We start from the raw sequence: 18928 nt of genomic DNA, 5'->3' as shown, positions 1-18928 counted from the left end.
AGGAGGCGGAATGTCAAGTGCTTGATGTGTAACTGTGTGTTGTGTGTTTTTGACCTTGGTTCCCACTCCTATTCGCGCCTAAATCTTCTGTTGGCCAAATGCCTGGAGTTCAGGCTGAAGCATATTATTCATGTCTGGGTGCTATCCTTTCTTTGAATTCCTTCTGTGAGAATACTCTTTGTTTATGTTATCTGGATTGGGGTGGGCTGCTGCTCTGATTTTATACTATTGCTGGAACTCTGAAGTCTCAGAGTTCTCCTGTCTTGGTTTCGAATCTATCTTAGCCAGTGAATAAAGAATTGTTTGTAGTTACTTTGCCAGGACTCAGTCTGTTCGTTACAGAATCAATGGGAGGGGGGAAATATCTGAATCGGTAATGTTTGAAGGTATATACTAGCTGCAAAAGGTTGAGCGCCAGCTCTGGCTTTTTGCAGCCCAGGTCTTGACCCAGTTCAATAAAGCTCTTGAACCATTCTTGAGTCTCAATTATTGACTGGAGTAACAGGTCCTTACACACTGCAGCACTAAAAGAGGTTTAAACAAGGTCTCTCATTCAAACAGGGCAAAACGTATGTCAAAGTTCATAAATCAGGCACCTAACTCAGCTGTACTTGTCTGTTTGTAAGAAGTACATTCTTGTTGGGTGAAGTATATGATGAAAAGCAAAACCCTTTTTCATTCATCTTCTTCAGAAAAAAACCCAGCATCCCTTATAGCTTAAAGTAGTTTAAAAACTGCTTCTGCCTCTGGTTTTCCTCCAGTGCATCCCACCCCTCCATTCCCATCTCTGCAGAGCACAGCAGTAGTTCCCTTTAATCCAGCTACCATTTTTTTATTTTGTTCTTCAATATAATTGTTAAAACAGAAGTTCTGGTTTCCTGCAGCTTTCTAATGGGAAAAAAATGCTGGTATATTTATTGTCGAAGGCTTTCACAGTCAGAATCACTAGGGTGTTGTGGGTTTTCCAGGTTGTATGGCCGTGTTCCAATAGCATTTTTTCCTGATGTTTCAGAGAAGATGCCAGCCACAGATGCAGGTAAAACGTCCAGAGCAAATGCTACTGGAACACAGCCATACAAACCGGAAAACCAACAACACCCTAATTCTGCTATAATTGGTGGAGATCTCATAGCCCATTCTTTTGCAACACAAGGTCTGTTCCCCCTCCCCCACTAATTCCCCAATGTAAAACAAAACACACCACTCCAATTTGGGTAACAGAAGTTGTGGAACGTGTGGGCACTAACCTGGATTCCAGAATAATGTGGACGCATGCGATTGTGTGGAACAAATATAGGGGAATGACCCCAAATAAATTGCAGTGAGTTACATGTGAGTTTGTTTTCTGTGTGTTTGGTGCCCAGCAGCGACTATCTTTATGGGTGGTTTCCTTTCCTCTCCTGGAGCATACCGTCTAACCACAAAAACATGGTCACAAGTCTAGAAACAGTAATAAATCAGCATGGAGAGCAAGGGGATGGTGCTGATCCTAATCTTGGCAATCCCTGCCACTGGGAGGGAATTTGGGAAGTTGAAATAGTGTCAAGACCCCTTGTTAGGTGTTCTAGGGTTTCCTTGGAGTAATTTAGATTCCTTAGAACAGAGCTGTCTGAGAAGGGCCAATGGTGACAGATATGCTAGAAGGGTTAGCAAGTAATCCCAGACAGTGGATCCAGGCACCCCTCCTCTGTGAAAATGTAGCCTTTTGAAATTAGGACTCTGTAACTGATTTTGTCCCGGGCTCCATTTTTCCGAGCTACGCCTCTGCTCACCAGTTTAAACCATTCCCATCCCAAAGTCACTGGAGCAGGCTTAACTCAACTCGACCATCTCTGTGCAGCAAATGCAGATGCACTCACTCCTCCTACCGAACAGTCGTTTGCCCAAACTTGCAGCAGTTGGGGAGGAGCTACTTGAGACAGTCGTGGGAACGGAGGAAGGAGGAACAGGACAGACTTGCTCAACAGTCCAGTTTCTGCCCCCCCCCCCCCCGACCCTGCCCTTGCCAGTGCCAAGACGGCTCAATCCTTTCCCACGAACACAAGAAGAAGAAGTAGAAGTAGAAAAGGAGGAGGAGGATTTATATCTCCCTTTCTCTCCTGTAAGGAGACTCAAAGGGCCTGACAATCTCCTTTCCCTCCCCCCCCCCAAATATCCTGTAACGTGGGTGGGGCTGAGAGAGCTCCGAAGAGCTGTGACTCACCCAAGGTCACCCAGTGTTGGAGTGAATTCCCCAGATAAGCCTCCACAGCTCCAGAGGCAGAGTGGGGAATCAAACCTGGTTCCTCCAGATTAAAGTGCACCTGCTCTTAACCACTACGCCACTGCTGCTCCAAGGTGCCCCAGATCCCAGATAAGCACCCGAGTCCCAAGAACAGCCCCAACCGTATTTGTCTTAGTTTTTGGCTCTAAATAACTACAGGGCTAAAATTTGGACGCAGCTCTGTGCCTCTAGAACCAACATGACCACATTCAATCAGCAGTACCATACCAGGGCTAAATTGCGCCCAGGGGCATGACTGCCTCCCCAGGCCCCTCTCCCGGCTCCCTGTGCCCCACTTATGGGAGCCAGGGAGCCAGCAGGGAGGCTGAGGGAGGGTGGGGCTTTGATGAGTGCCACAGCGGCAGGCCAGCTCCTGGGCCCCACGCCGCTGAGCCCGGCCCCCCAGCCTCCCTGCAGGCCTGTTCCTGCTGTCCCTAGGGCATGGGGAGGGCAGAAACCAGCCTGCAGGGAGGCCAGGGCTCGGCAGCACCTCCCATGTGACGAAACGGCATTTGCCCAGGGACACGGGGACCCCACTGTCGACCAGCAGTCCACCAAAGTACTCTTTGAGGCATTGCTGGAGTCCCAAAAACCTGAATGCACAGGAGCTCCCCAGCGAACTGCCACACTCACACTCTCCAAGCAGATTTGGAGCACGCACAACCTCTGTTAGGGCTGCCCAGAAATCTTCTCTCCCCCACAAGGAGTCACAGCTGCTCAGCCTTTCGCAGCACAAGGTCTGTCCCCTTGCTGAATCCCAACCTACAATGGGACAATCCCCTCCTCCACCCAATGTGTATAACAAGGCTAGTGCCTCAGCATCTGTTATGTGGTGATATTCTGCCTTAGAACGTGGAGGCCCCCTTCAGTCACCCAGGCAGGTATCCCCAGGTGGCTGTTGTCATTCACCCTGGATTTGTCAAGCCCCCTTTAAAGCAATCTAAGCTCAGCTCAGCTAATGTGACCTTCACAAAGTCTTGTAGCAGCAAATTTACAGGTTGCAGGAAGGAAGTGTCAGCTCTGGCAATCAGGGGTCCAAGAGGAGAAATCACCCCATGGGCCACCTTCCTCTTCCTCATTATTTATTTATTTATTTGTTTTTTTGTTTGTTTATTCATTCATTCATTCATTCAATTATTTAACTATTTAATTATTTATTTTAATATATCGCCCCATCCCCGAAGGGCTCTGGGAGGTGTACAACATAAAACCATAGATAAAAACATCATAACAAGACTTCCATAAATGTAATAAAAACAACGGTTGTGTCCTAAGATGGCCTCCCACCTAAACCTAATCCTCCTCCGGGGAGGAGGGAGAGGTAGGGGGTCCTGATGGTATTAAGGACCCATATATCCCAATAATGGGTCCCGGTGAAATGGGGGGGGCACACTCAGTGGCTGGTTTCTCCAAAAGCCCGATGGAACAGCTCAGTCTTGCAGGCCCTGCGGAAATCCCCAAGGTCCCGCAGGGCCCGGACAGCTGGAGGGAGAGTGTTTCACCAGGCAGGGGCCAGAGCCGTAAAGGCCCTGGCCCGAGTGGAGGCCAGCCGCATCATTGAGGGGCCAGGGATCTCCAGTAGGTTGGCCTCTGCCGAACGCAGAGGTCGAACTGGGACATATGGGGTAACGTGTTCCCGAAGGTACGAGGGTCCCAATCCGCGTAAGGCCTTAAAGGTCAAAACCTACACCTTGAAGATGATTTGGAATTCAACTGGGAGCCAGTGCAGGCGGCGCAACACAGGTTGTATACAGTGGTGTACCTGCCTAGGGACAGGGGGTACCCTATATCCCTGGGCGCCCCCCATTTGGTCACGTGGGGGCGCCACCATTTTAGGGTTGTTGGTGTGTTTTTAATTTTTTTAGTGTTTTTTATGTTTCGGCCTGCAGGGGGCGCATTTTTAAGGATAACGGCACCAGAATTTCAGGGCACCATCCAGACACTGTCCTGATGATACCACCTGAGTTTGGTGATGTTTGGTTCAGGGGAAGCAAAGTTATGGACGCCCAAAGGGGGTGCCCCATCCCATTGTTTTCAATGGGACTGAACAGGAGATGGGGGCTGCCCATTTGAGGGACCATAACTTTGGTCCCCCTGAACCTAACTTCACCAAACTTGGGTGGCATCATAAGAATAGTTACCAGATGACATCCTGAAATTTTTGTGTCACTAGCTTTAAAAATACACCCCTTACAGGCACCCCAAGAAATTTGCCCAAGATTCTTTGTTTTGCAGTGACTTTGCTCCATTGTAGCCAATGGGGAATTTCCGAGTGTGTAGGCAGGCTGCACATTTTTGAAGATAGAGGCACCAGACTTTCAAGGTGGCTCAGGAGGGCCTCTTGGTAATAGCATCCAGGTTTGGAGACCTTTGCTTCTGAGGGTTCAATTTTATGGGCCCCCAAAAGGCTTATTTTGTTTTCACACTCCTACACATGAAAGCCTGCGGGCTGAGTTCTCTCAGAACTCTCTCAACTTGCCCCCCCCCCCCACTCCAGAAGCAAAGCTCTCCAAGCTTGGATGCTATTACCCAAGACCTCTTGGAGCCACCTTGAAAGTCTGGTGCCTCTATCTTCAAAAACGTGCAGCCAGTGCTTACACACTCAGAAATTCCCCAGAATCTGCCAGGCTCTTCAGCAAGTTCTGTGGTGGGAAACATTACTTTTCCCACCATATACTTCAATGGGGCTTTCTGTGGTAGAGGTTTCAATGGGAGGCACTGTGGTAGGGGTCTTGGGGGCATTTCCTGTAGGGCTGCTGGTGTTAGTCTCCTGAAAGGAACCAACCAAATTTGCTAAAATGTGTGTGGAAGAGGAAAATGCTGTGGGCACCAAGTTGAAGGTGAACCTGATGCCCACAGCATCCGGCCATCCCAGGCAAACTTTAGCAAAGTTGGCTGGTTCCTTTCAGGAGACTCACACCCAGCATCCCTGCAGGAAATAAGTGCCCCCACCCAGAGCAAGACCACTACCACAGTGCCTCCTGCTGAAACCTCTACCACAGCGCCAGCTGGGCCTAACAGAAAGCCCCATTGAAGTCTATGGTGGGAAAAGTAATGTTTCCCACCATAGAACTTGCTGAAGAGCCTGGCAGATTCTGGGGAATTTCTGAGTGTGTAAGCACTGACCACACATTTTTGAAGATAGAGGCACCAGACTTTCAAGGTGGCTCCAAGAGGCCTTGGGTAATAGCATCCAAGCTTGGTGAGGTTTGATTTTGGGAGTGGGTGGGGGCGCGAGTTGAGAAGTTCTGAGAGAACTCAGCCAGCAGGCTTCATGGGCAGGAGCGTGAAAACAAAATAAGCCTTTTGGGGGCCCATAAAATTGAACCCTCAGAAGCAAAGGTCTCTAAGCCTGGATGCTATTACCAGGAGGGCTTCCTGGAGCCACCTTGAAAGTCTGGTGCCTCTATCTTCAAAAATGTGCAGCCTGCCTACACACTCGGAAATTCCCCATTGGCTACAATGGAGCAAAGTCACTGCAAAACAAAGAATCTTGGGCACATTTCTTGGGGTGCCTGTAAGGGGTGTATTTTTAAAGCTAGTGACACAAAAATTTCAGGGTATCATCTGGTAACTATTCTTATGATGCCACCCAAGTTTGGTGAAGTTAGGTTCAGGAGGACCAAAGTTATGGTCCCTCAAATGGGCAGCCCCCATCTCCTGTTAGGTCCCATTGAAAACAATGGGGATGGGGGCATTCCATTTGGGCGTCCATAACTTTGCTTCCCCTGAACCAAACATCACCAAACTCAGGTGGTATCATCAGGGCAGTCTCTTGATGATGCCCTGAAATCATGGTGCCACTAGCTTTAAAAATGCCCTCCCTGCAGGCCGAAAAACACCAAAAATACCCCCCAAAAGCCCAAATACCTTGCATTCGCATTTGTTCATATTTGGGCAGAACATAATCAGACACTTTTTGTCCAAATGTGCCCAAATGTGCCCAGATTCCGGCTGAATCTGGTATTTGTTTCATCTGAATCTCCAACCCTCAAAAGTGATGCTGTTTCAGGGTGGGGGAGAATCCACCCCCAAACAGCATCACTTTCAATTTTGTTTTAATCGGGGACCCCAGATTCTCCCTTTCAGGTGGATTTAAAAGAAGAATCTGAGCTCCCTAGTTTAAACACCACTGAAAGTGATGGTGTTTGGGGATGGATTCCAATGGAGGTGTTTTGTGAGAGATGATGCTGACATTTGTTTGGTAAATGTTTTGCTGGGGGTGATTTGTGAGACATTTACATGCTTAATACCCACTTGCACTGGCTTGGAGTTGTTTCTCAGGCTAACAACCTACCTCATAGGGTTGTTGTGATTAGGAAATTAGGAAAAGAGTTGGTGAGGAGAGAGCCATGTATGGTTTGGTGGGAGTGGGAGGTGTTTTGTGAGCTGGTGCAAAAAATCATTGTTTGGTCATGGTGGGGGAGGGTGGCTCCGCGGGGGGGGCGGCACCAAACTCAGGTTTTGTCCCCGGGCGCCAGTTTGCCTAGTTACGCCCCTGGTTGTATATGATCTCGGAAGGCACCCCCCGTGAGCTGGCGGGCCACTGCATGCTGGACCAGTTTCAGTTTCCGGATCAAACACAAGGGAAGGCCTGCGTAGAGCGAGTTACAATAGTCCAACCTGGAGGTGACCGTTGCATGGATCACAGTGGCCAGGTCCACGTTGGAGAGGAAGGGAGCCAGCCGTCGGGCCTGATGAAGATGGAAAAACACCACCCGGGTTATATGGGCCACCCGGATCTCCATTGAGGTGGACCCTGGGTCTCCATTGAATCCAGGTGGACCCCCAGGCTGCGGACAGCGGAGGTCGGCGCCAATGAGACCCCCTCCCACACCGGCGGCTGGAAATTCCCGACCTCCCCCTCACGGCCAAGCCAAAGGATCTCCGTCTTCGATGGATTGAGTTTTAACCTGCTCTGTTGCAACCAACCAGCAACCCGCCTTCAAACAATGCTGTAGAGCCGCAGGGGCGGCGACGGCTCCCCCCTCCATCAACAGAATGAGCTGAGTGTCATCAGCATACTGATGACAGATCAGCCCAAAACCACGTAGCAGCTGAGCAAGGGGTCGCATGTAGATGTTAAATAAATTGCTAAACAAAGAAGAACTCCTTAAGCACCTGCACTGGGATTTGCCTGGGAACAGAACAGCCCCGAGGGGGTCTTTCCAGCCCTTCCCCCCAAACCTCACCTGGTTACACAGACAAGCCTCTGCCTGCTTGGCGTCGCGCACAAAGAGGAAGAAGATGTGAGCCTGGACCAGCACTTCCCGTCGGGCCTCCCACATCCCCAGCAGCTTGTTCCAGCCCACGTCCAACTTCTGCAGCCACTGCTGGAGAGAGAGGTAGGGCAGGTCTGCCTCTTCCAACGCCAGCACCTCGTGGACAGCCTGGATCTTGGCATAGTCTTCCTCGTAGCGGTTGATCTCCTCCTTGAGGAGGCCATGATGGGTCAGCAGCCGCTCGGCCTCTGCCAGGTGCCGGGGCAGCTCCTCTGTGGCCACAGCAGCCTGCGTCTTCACCAGCCACGTCAGAAAGCCGTCCAGGTCCTGGATGAACTGCTGCAGCCTGGGGGGCAAAGGGAAGTTGGGGAGAGCAGGCAGGGGCTTCGCAGCCACCCTCCAACCCCCTTGCTGAGCCCAGAGGACCACCTCTCCCCCGACCCCTGCTGACCTGCTGGCCACTGTCAGCGAGTCCTCCCAGCCGTGCAGGGTCCTCTTCAGGGCCTCCCACTCCTCACTGATCTCCTCAAAGTGCATCAGGATCTGCACCGCCTGTGCCGGGTGGGCATTGGCCAGGAGCTCCCCCTCTTGCTGCAGCTGCACCAGCCGGGGCTCCAGGACCACCAGGGCAGCCTCTATGGCAGAGAGGCGGCGCTGGAGGACCAGGACGCTGCCCAGGTCGCTGCTGTTGTACTGGGTGGACTCCACAGCTGTGCGCTTCTCACGGATCTGGGACTTGATTTCGTTGCACTCCAGCAAGTAGTTCTGGATTTTAAGGATGGAGTTTAGCAGGTCCTTCTTCTCCTCCACCAGCTCGACCACTCGATTCCATCTGGCCAAGGGGAAAGCACAGACTCAGTGGGCTGGGTGCAGGCGGGACGGGGTGTGTGTGTGTGTGTGCGCGCGCGTGCGTGCGTGTGTGTCACGAGCTTTTTCCTCTGGCTATCCATTGGAGGGTGGGGTGGGCACAAACTGCCTCCAGGCAGCTGGAGAGGGAAGCTGTACAAAGCCCTGGTTTCTTTCAGGCGGCAGCATTATCTTTTGGCAGATGGGCAAGGAAAACCTTCTGTGGACTATCAAAGTTGTAACTGGGGAGCAAGCATGAAACCCCCCACAGCTGTGCTTCAGCAGATGAAAGTGGGAGAGCCTGGACCAGCCCAAAGCCACTCCCCTCCCCTCCTCGGTAACCCCCAGGTGACCCCATGGGCAGAGGCCCAGAGGATGTCAAAAGCCTTCTGGGCTTTTCCCTACAGCTCCTCCGTCCCAACAAGTCCCCCGGGATGGCATCCAAGCAAGCAGCCGCAGGAAATAACAGGCAAGGTGGCTGAGAGCCGTGCCCCCTCTCTCGCTTTCAGGGGTGCAGCAGAGGGCACAGGTGGCAGCCACGACTCACACAGGCCAGGCTCCAGCCGGGGGCAGAGCAAAGGGTGAGGTGGGTGGTGTGCACGCGGCTTTTCACCTGCTTGGTGTCTGGCCCCAAAGAGGCTGCCTGACAGGCAGGGAGGATTCCGAAAGGAAAGTGCTTGGAAGCCCCCGGAGCTCCTTCCCCACTCTCAGCTACCCCAATGCACCTGCAAGCAGAGAACGCTCCCCACCTGCTGTTCAGGTGGTCCTGGCAGGACCGCACTTCAGAGGCGCTGGGGTGGCCCCCGTCGACCAGCTGCTGCACAATCTGGTTGACGTCCAGGATCCGACCCATAAGACTGTTCATCTCTTGGTCGAGGCTTTCAAACCTGGGCAAAAAGGAGGGGCTGCTCGGGAGGGGCCGGCTTCAGGAGAGGCATCACAAGCAGGTGGCGGCAGGGCTCTCCTTCACCTCCACTCACCTGGCATTGCGTCACACCCCTGCCACCCTAGTCACTCACACACCCCGGGCCCAAAGGGTCCCCACCCTCAAAACAAGCCCTGCAGATGTGTGTCGGGGGTGACCAAACAAGGCCACACTCCCAGCTCGCAGGCTTGCTCCCCCCCACCCCCACCCCAGGGACGGCCCCGCTCTCTGGCCCAGAAGCCTCTTCCCAGATAAGGAGCCCCCGCCTGACCTGTGCTGCACCACCTCCACATCCTCCAGCCGCTGGGGCACCTGCATCTGGTTGAGCCACTGCTCCTTCTCACCAATCCACACTTCGCAGGCGTTGACCTCGCTGAACATGCGGTAGATGGCCAGCGCATCCTGCAGCCACTGGCGCCGCAGCACGGCCACCTCCACCACCTCCCCATACAGCTGCTCCACCTCCACGATGCGGATCTGCACGTCAACCAACTCGTGGTAGTCAGGCGCCAGGGCAGCCAGCTGCTGCCGCAGGTTCAGGACAGCCGCCCGGTGCTGGTCAATCTCTGCCCCCACCCCCTTGTGCTTCTTGACCAGTGACTGGGTGGAGTACTCATCGTGGCCGAAGTCGTCACTGGACACCAGGCGGTAAGCATCCTGTAGCCAGACCACCAGGTCATCCGTCTCGGTGCTGAACTGGTAGAAGCTGGAGGCATCCTGAAGTTTCTGGAGGTGGGACGCCGCCAGCTCCTCGAGCCGCTTCCAGCGCAGCCGCACCTCCCGGATCTTCTCCTGGATGTTGCTGGGGCTCAGCCGCTTCCGGAGCAGAACCTGCTCCCCCCGCTTCATGGTGCTCTGGAGCAAAGACCTCCGTCCGCCCAGCTCCCCCAGAAAGATGCTGTGCTTGCTCAGCAGCTTCACCACGCTGCTCAGGTCCTTCCCGTAGCTCTGGGAGGAGGACAGGATGCGCTCCTTCTCCCGCACCCAGGCTTCCGCTTCCTCCATCTCCTGGAAGAAGGTCCACAGCTGGCGGGAGGCTTCCAGCTCCTTGCGCCGCTTCGAGGCCAGCTCCTGCAGCTGCTCCAAGCAGCTCTGGACGTGGTTCACCCGGTTGCGGATGATCTGAGGGTCACAGGGTTGATAGCCTGGGCAGGCAAAGAGAGGGCGCTGGCAACCAAACTCCCTCCAGCCAGACCAGAGTCTCTGTGTCCCAGCAGCACGCTAGCCCTGTGCAGCCTGCAAGGCCCAGGAGAAGCAGGGAGGGGCTGTCCTGGCACACCCCAGCCCTAACCCTCCGCCTACCTTCCAGCTCTGAGAACTTGAGGGCAGCAGCATTGAGGGCCTGCACCCTCTCGGTCTGGGCCGAGATGTCGGCCTCCAGCAGGCTGTGCTTCTGCAGCAGGTCTGCCACTTCCAACAGGTGCTTCCCCAGCTCCTTGGAGCCCAGCTGGACCTGCAGGAGGGTACAGAGAAAACTGCAGAAAACGGGTGGACTCTACACTCTGCAGGTGTTGCCTGAAAATGATCAGTCCCGCCCAAGACTGAGCACAAGATAAGGGAAGGACACAGATCTAAACTCGCTCAGGAGGCCCTGAAACGCTAACCCAATTGGCCAACTGGGTGGGGGCAGCTCCCCAGGCCTGCGGACCCTCCACAGCCACATGGGTGGGAACTCTGCAAGCAGTCAGAGGGCCCAGGTGGGACAGGACATGCAACGAGGGCAGGCCTGTCATGGGCCATCGTTCTGGCTGCTGCTGCTGCTCCTCCAAGGAAGGCAAGGGGGCTCCCACTCTGGATTCGCCTTTTCTCCAGAGACCCCAGCAAGAAGCTCAGTCCTGCAAGCTACAAGATCTCGAAAGCAAGTAAGACAGGAGGCGGCCGAAGGTCTCCCAACTTCAGAGTTAGCTCACATGCCAGTGAGGCAGAATTCTTGTGTGAGCCTGCCCAGCAAGCACGTCAGCTGCAGAGCCCGGAGGCCCCACCCTCCCAGAGCCCCCACCTGCATTTCATCCATCCAGTCAATCATGTAGACCATCTCCTGGAAAATCTTCTGCAAGGCCACGTTCTGCTCCAGCCGGGCCCGTCGGGCGCTGACCAGCTCCACCAGCAGCCCCCACTGCCGCAGGATGTTGGCCTTCTGTGCACTGATGCGCCTGCTGTCATAGTATCCCTCGGACTCCAGTTCTTGCGCCAGCTCCACCACCACTTGGATGCGCTCCTGGTAGGACGAGATGTCCGCCTCGATGGCCTCATGCTTCTTCATGGCTGCTTCCACTGCTGGCAGGTCATAGCCGAAGTTGTCCTGGCAGGAGGGGAGAAAGGGCGACTGAGCTGCGAACGGGAGTCAGCCGGGGCAAGCAGGGGCATTTGGGAGCAGAGTGTACCTCACAATACACTGCAAGCCAATAGCCCCAACCTGGAATTCCAAGGTCAGAGGCAGTGGGGGGGGGGGAGTGGCGTCCAGGGAAAGAGCTGCTCCACCCCCCTCCACCCCCGCCCCGGCCCCTCCTTGTGCCCCACTTACCTTAACCAGCAGGTGCCTGTCATGGGCCTCAGGCTGAAGGATCAGCCTGGCAGGGTGGGGCTGAGGGGTGTGGGGGACGATTCTCCACCCCCCCCCACGTAACCAGTTGGCATGCATCTGGGGAGATGTGACCTCTCCTGTCCTCGTGAGCGCTCCTCCTTTGTCCAAGGCAGAGCTTCCCCATGCAAGAACAGGCGCTCTGTTCTAGTCCCTGGCTTTGCCTCTCTGCAGCGAGGCCTCCCACCGTGCTTTGGGTGGTGCACCAGTGAGGTCACGGCTTCACCTCTAGTTCTTTGCACTAGATTTCTGTGAAGTGAGGCAGCCACTTTGGAGAAAGAAGCAGGATGTAGACATTTCAAGTAAATAACCATTATTGCCACCCCCTCCCCCTTGGACCCCTTCCTTTTGCTCTCCTGCCCAGCCAGGCCCCACCTGGCTCAACTCTACCTGGGAGACCAGGCGCTGGTTCTCATTCAGCCAGGTCTCCCGCATGGCAGCCTTGTGGTCAAAACGCTGCGCCAGCAGCTCCAACTTCTCCTGGCGGATCAGCTCATTGCGCAGGGCCACCTCCCGCTCGTGCTCCGCCTTCTCCAGCCTGGCCCAAGCCTGCAGGCAGGAGAGACATCCAGGCAGAAGGGCTGTGCTGGGGAGGGGTCCAGCACAGGGCCTGGCAGCCTCCCCATTGGTCGCTTGCTCCTGAAACTCCCCCACCTCATACTCTACCTTGTTGATGTCAGAGATGCTCTTTCCCTCTCCTGGGATGTAGAGCTTGCGGTTGTTGGCTCGCAGCTTGCTCTGGATGGAGAAGAGCAAGACTTCCAAGTTCCCTTTCTCCTGAAACCTGCAGGCAAAGACTGACAGACTGAGCCTTCCTCCTGGGGGTGCTTCTCCCTGCACTGCCCTGAATGCAAGATGGGCAACTGAGGCTGCCCCACACAATTCAGGGGCACTTTCCGAGCAAAGAATCCTTCCAAGTAAGGTCATCTCACAAGACACTAATGGATCTCTTGGGCCAGACAGGGAAGACCCCCCCCCCCCCCCCCGCAGCTTTCTTGAGACACATCTGATCTATAGAGGGTTGAGGCAGAGGGCAGAAGTTATGCAACTTATCCCTGAAATCTGCCTCCATCCCTGAAGACTGGAAGATGGCCAATGTCACACCAATCTTTAAGAAAGGGTCTAGGGGGGACCCAGGAAATTACAGGCCAGTCAGTTGGACATCTGTTCCTGGTAAATTAGTAGAATCTATCGTTAAAGATAAAATTATAAAACATGTAGAAAAGCAAGACCTGCTGAGGAAGAGTCAGCATGGCTTTTGCAGAGGCAAACTTACTAGAGTTCTTTGAGGGTATAAACAGGCATTTGGATAAGGGGGAACCAGTGGACATTGTCTACTTGGATTTCCAAAAGGCTTTTGACAAAGTTCCTCACCAGAGACTGTTGAGAAAACTCAGCAATGAAGGAATAAGAGGGGAAGTCCTTCTATGCATTCAAAAGTGGTTGAAAAACAGGAAGCAAAGGGTGGGTGTAAATGGGAAGTTCTCACAATGGAGAGATGTAGGGAGTGGTGTCCCCCAAGGATCCATTTTGAGATCAGTGCTCTTTAACCTATTCATAAATGACCTGGAAGTAGGGGTGGGTAGCGTGGTGGCCAAGTTTGTGGATGATAGCAAATTATGTAGGGTGGTGAGAACCGCAAAGGATTGTGAAGAGCTCCAAGCAGACCTTTATAAATTAGGTGAGTGGGCTAAGAAATGGCAAATGCAGTTCAATGTAGCTAAATGTACAGTGATGCACATAGGGGCAAAAAAAATCCAAACTTCGCATACATGCTACAGGGGACAGTGCTATCAGTCACAGACCAGGAAAAGGATTTGGAAATCTTAGTTGATAGTTCCATGGGAATGTCAACTCAATGCATGGCAGCTGTGAAAAAGGCAAACTCTATGCTAGGGATAATTAGGAAAGGAGTTGATAATAAAACTGCAAGGATTGTCATGCCCCTATATAAAGCAGTGGTGCGACCACACTTGGAGTACTGTGTTCAGTTCTGGTCGCCACATCTCAAAAAAGATATCGAAGAGATAGAAAAAGTGCAGAGAAGGGCAACGAGGATGATTGAAGGATTGGAGCACCTTCCTTATGTGGAGAGGCTGCAGCTTTTGGGACTCTAGTTTGGAGAGGAGATGTCTGAGGGGGGATATGATTGAAGTCTATAAAATTATGCATGCGATAGAAAATGTTGACAGAGAGAAATTTTTCTCTTTCTCACAATACTAAAATTAGGGGGCATACATTGAAAATGCTGGGGGGAAGAATTAGGACTAATAAAAGGAGACACTTCTTCACGCAACGTGTGATTGGTGTTTGGAATATGCTGCCACAGGAGGTGGTGATGGCCACTAACCTGGATAGCTTCAAAGGGGGCTTGGGCAGATTCGGGGATGGGGCAGTATATTAAATTAAATTAAATGAGAGCAGCAGTGGCGTAGGAAGTTAAGAGCTCGTGTATCTAATCTGGAGGAACCGGGTTTGATTCCCAGCTCTGCCACCTGAGCTGTGGAGACTTATCTGGGGAATTCAGATTAGCCTGTGCACTCCCACACACGCCAGCTGGGTGACCTTGGGCTAGTCACAGCTTCTCGGAGCTCTCTCAGCCCCACCTACCTCACAGGGTGTTTGTTGTGAGGGGGGAAGGGCAAGGAGATTGTCAGCCCCTTTGAGTCTCCTGCAGGAGAGAAAGGGGGGATATAAATCCAAACTCTTCTTCTTCTTCTAAATAAATAAATAAATTTATGGAGGAGAAGTCGATCTATGGCTACCAATATTGATCCTCCTTGATGTGAGATTGCAAATGCCTTAGCAGACCAGGTGCTTGGGAGCAGCAGCAGCAGCAGCAGCAGCAGGCCATTGCTTTCACCTCCTGCCTGTGAGCTCCCAAAGGCACCTGGTGGGCCACTGCGAATAGCAGAGTGCTGGACTAGATGGACTCTGGTCTGATCCAGCAGGCTCTTTCTTATGTTCTTATGAATTCCCCTGACCCCAGTCGCAGTTCCATGCACAGCTTAGATCTGCGCAAGTGCCACCAAGAGGTGAGTGTCTTTACCGGACAGGCTTCTCCAGGGTGCAGAAGGCGGTAAAGGATTGCAGCTGCTGCTGGACCCCAGTCAAGGAGTTGGCAAACTTCTGGTTGCTGATGACACTGATGGTGAGTTCAATCCACTCCAACAGCTCACTGGCCAGACTCTCATACCGTTTGATGATCTTTTCAATCTCCAGGACCTGATCCAGCACCTGAATGGCCAGGCAAAGCAGGGTGGGGAGAGTGAAGCACACTGTGAACCCAACACCACACCTGCCACTCTGCCCCAGCCACACGGAAGACATTTCAGGAGCCACGCAAAATCTACACAGAATGAACCCCAGAACAGTTCCTTACTGCAGTTCTGTCTTATGCCAGCACTCACGTCAGCTCCTTCAGCAGCATCTTCCTGCTCACAAGTAGTCCTCTGAACTCCCCCAGGATGGGGGGAGGGATTAACAGCTTTTAACCACACTGGATGACCCAGGCTAGCCCAGCCTGGTCAGACCTCAGAAGCTCACCGGAGTTGGGCCTGGCTAGTATTTGGATGGGAGACCACCAAGAAAGTTCAAGGTCACTGCTGTGCCGAGGCAGACAATTGGCAAACCACCTCTGAATGTCTCTTGCATTGAAAGCCCACGAGCCGTTGTCATAAGTCAGCTGCAACCTGACCGCACTTCCCTCCACCACCAACCGTGAAGCTGAACTAGTCGTCAGCTGATGCACAAGCCCACCTTCCCAGCCCTGACTGGCACATGAGGTCAGTTCACAGAACAAGCCCCCCTTTCCACAGCAATGAGCCTGGGACCTTCCTGCTGAGGCTTTGGGTTCTGCCCTGCGATGCCAGCAAAGGAATATCTGAGTCTTGAACCCGACTAGAAGGACGGGGAAAAGGAAAACTGGCTCTTTCCTCCTCCACTCCATGGTTGGCCTGCACACCACATTTCCAGCGCAGCACAAAAGGACATGGAGAGGACACCTGCACCCGCTAGCAAATCCACTCCCCCACCTCCACCAGTGCACGAGCGGGCGTGGGTGGGGGCAGTTCCAGACACACCTTGCCAATCCGCTTCCCCTCCACCGCCAGAGCCTTCATCTTGGAGAAGTAGTGGTAGAAGGAGACCACGTAGGTGAGGATGGACTTCTCATCAGGGTGTTCCATGAGGACATCTGCAGCAGAAAAGAGAGGACAGCTAGTGAAGAGGGATTCTGGTGTTTTCTCTGGAAGGAAACAGCACTCCTGTTAACCCACATCCCTACAATGGCGTCAGCCCAAAAGAGAGGCCTCTACCACTACAGCAGCAACCGAAGGAGGGAGAGGGAGCGAAGGTGGGGCACAAAGACTTTCCCTTCAGCTGGAATTAAGGACATGGCCCACTCTCGCTTTGGAAACAGCAGAATGAGAAGCTCTGGGGCTCCAGCCCCTGGGCCAGCAGGCTTGAACATAACACCTACATTGATTGCAGGCGCTGAGGAAATCATAGAATATTAGAGTTGGAAGAGACCCCAAGGGCCATCGAATCCAACCCCCTGCAATGCAGGAACACACAATCAAAGCACTCTTGACACATGGCCATCCAGCCTCTCTTTAAAAACCTCCCAAGAAGGAGACTCCACCACAGATTATATTCCAAGACCTTAAACCCATCCAGGCGTCAGTCCACACCCCAAAATGCTTGAGGAAGTAATGTAGCCTCCAACTCACACAATGGGAAGTCACATGACAGGAAGAGTAGGCTGTAAACTAGCCTTCTATGGTCAGTGAGGTCAGAACCATGGAGGAAATCCTCTCTACCAGCAAGGGACCACACCCAGTTGGCCAGCTGCTGCTCCTCTGAGCACGTGTGCAGAAGAGAGGCAGGAGGCCTGTGGGTGCTGCCTGCACCGCTCCAGGTCTGCACTGCAATTGCAGGGCCTTTCAACAAGCAACACACCAACTGGCTCTCTAGGGCTCATCATGATCCAGCAGGCAGGATTCTGCAACCCACAGATTCTTTGGGATCACAGCTCAGGAGAGCCTGGCCGACATGGCTCGCAACTCATCCCCATCTTAGAGGGAGGGCGGCCACGTGATCCATTGGCGTAATGCCCATTGGGCAAGGTGGGCAGCTGCCCAGGGCACCACCTTGTGGGGGGCATCAAAATGCTGGGTTGGTTTTTGGGTATTTTAGTGGTTTTCCATTTTTGGCCTGCAGGGGGCGCAGTTTTTAGGCTAGCAGCACCAAAATTTCAGCGTATCATCCGGAGACTGTCCTTATGCGACCCCCCAAGTTTGGTGAGGTTTGGTTCAGGGAGTCCAAAGTTATGGACTCCCAAAGGGGGTGCCCCTATCCCCCATTGTTTCCAATGGGAGCTAATAGGAGATGGGGGCTACAGTTTTGAGGGTCCATAACTTTGGCCCCCCTGAACCAAACTGCACCAAACCTGGGGGGTATCATTAGGGCAGTCTCCTGATGAGTCCCTAAAAGTTTTGAAATTGTGCCTTCAGAAATGTGCCCCACCCCCAGCCTGCAACCCCCATCGACAGCAATGCAGAAAACTCAATGCAGAACAAAGATTCTTGGGCAAATTTCGGGATGTTCTTGCAGGGAGGGCATTTTTGGATGTATCGGCACCAAAGTTTCAGGGTATCATCTGGAGATGATGGCACCCCCCAAGTTTGGTGCAGTTTGGTTCAGGGGGTCCAAAGTTATGGACCCTCAAAGGGTAGCCCCCATCTCCATAGCAAAGAATGGGGGATGGGGCACCCCCTTTGAGGATCCATAACTTTGGACCCCCTAAACCAAACTGCACCAAACTTTGGGGGTACCATAAGGACAGTTTCCAGATGATACACTGAAATTCTGGTGCCGATACATCCAAAAATGCGCCCCCTGCAGGAACATCCCAGAAATTTGCCCAAGAATCTTTGTTCTGCATTGAGTTTTCTGCATTGCTGTCCATGGGGGTTGCAGGCTGGGGGGGGGAACATTTCTGAAGGCACAGTCTCAAAACTTTCAGGGTCTCATCAGGAGACTGTCCTGATGATACCCCCCAGGTTTGGTGCAGTTTGGTTCAGGGGGGCCAAAGTTATGGACCCTCAAAACTGTAGCCCTCATCTCCTATTAGCTCCCATTGGAAACAATGGGGGATAGGGGCACCCCCTTTGGGAGTCAATAACTTTGGACTCCTTGAACCAAACCTCACCAAACTTGGGGAGTAGCATAAGGACAGTCCTCTGATTATTCGCTGAAATATTGGTGCTGATATGTCTAAAAATGCACCCCCTGCAGGCACCAATGTTCTGGTGCAAAAAAATTTTTGGTCGTGGTGGAGTGGCCTCCCATGGTGGGGGGCATCCAACTCAGGTTTTGCCCAGGGCTACAGTTTGCCCAGGGCTGCCTTGTTACGCCCCTGACGTGATCTTTTTTTGCAGACTTTGTGTTTCACTGGGGTGTAGGAGGCCTTGGAAATGAAAGGAGGTACCATAGGAGTGTCAGACTCTCGAACGTGGAAATAACAGAGACCGTAGGAAAGTCCAAAAGCAGTTTATTCCAGGTGATACGAAGAGTAACAATGTAAAACAGGATCTGAGCTAGAGAACTCAGATCCAGGACTTATATCCTTTAATCCCCCCACCCCCCCGCCGGTTTCACCCTGCACCAAATGTCCACTACAGTTTCTACTACAAAGCTACAAAGAACCTGGGAACCTTTCACACCTCTTTGAAGATGGGCTGGCGCCAGGAGATTGCTAACAGGAGATTGCTAGGAAGGGAAGAGGGAGAGAGGAAAACAATTGCAAATCACACACAGCAAGACATCAAGATACTGACAGGCATGGTCCTCACATTCCGCCACCCTTAAGACCTCCCCCCGTTTCGGGCGATCAGGGTAAGCCCGGTGAAAAGCCTTCACCAAGCAAGGGGCTCGGACATGTACGGAATCAACCCATTCGTTGTCCCCAGCCGGGAAATGGGTCCATGCAATCAAATACTGCAGCCGGCCACGATGCACCCGAGAGTCTAAAACATCTTCCACCTCATGGTGCAGCTTGCCCCTCACCGCAATAGGAGCTGGCACCGCTG

General features: G+C 53.1%; 1 protein-coding gene across 6 annotated transcripts in view; it reads right to left on the bottom strand.

Moving 5' to 3' along the window:
- The window catches only part of SPTBN4 (spectrin beta, non-erythrocytic 4), a 573187-nt gene that overhangs the window by 503907 nt on the left and 50352 nt on the right, over window positions 1-18928 (bottom strand). For all 6 annotated transcript variants that reach the window (XR_007244211.1, XM_048492854.1, XM_048492855.1 and 3 more), the window contains 10 exons: window positions 15920-16032; window positions 14887-15074; window positions 12504-12621; window positions 12228-12386; window positions 11256-11558; window positions 10559-10709; window positions 9528-10401; window positions 9081-9218; window positions 7937-8317; window positions 7456-7831 (listed from right to left, as the gene is read on the bottom strand). Coding sequence is in view for 5 of the 6 variants with exons in the window: in XM_048492854.1 (XP_048348811.1) it covers window positions 7456-7831; window positions 7937-8317; window positions 9081-9218; window positions 9528-10401; window positions 10559-10709; window positions 11256-11558; window positions 12228-12386; window positions 12504-12621; window positions 14887-15074; window positions 15920-16032 (2801 nt within the window). In the remaining variant the exon portion in view is untranslated. The remainder of the gene's footprint in view (window positions 1-7455; window positions 7832-7936; window positions 8318-9080; window positions 9219-9527; window positions 10402-10558; window positions 10710-11255; window positions 11559-12227; window positions 12387-12503; window positions 12622-14886; window positions 15075-15919; window positions 16033-18928) is intronic.

Source organism: Sphaerodactylus townsendi, linkage group LG04, assembly GCF_021028975.2.
Source record: "Sphaerodactylus townsendi isolate TG3544 linkage group LG04, MPM_Stown_v2.3, whole genome shotgun sequence".
NCBI lineage: Eukaryota > Metazoa > Chordata > Lepidosauria > Squamata > Sphaerodactylidae > Sphaerodactylus > Sphaerodactylus townsendi.
The sequence above is the reverse complement of the archived record's forward strand: the minus strand, read 5'-3'. Positions and strand labels throughout refer to the sequence as shown.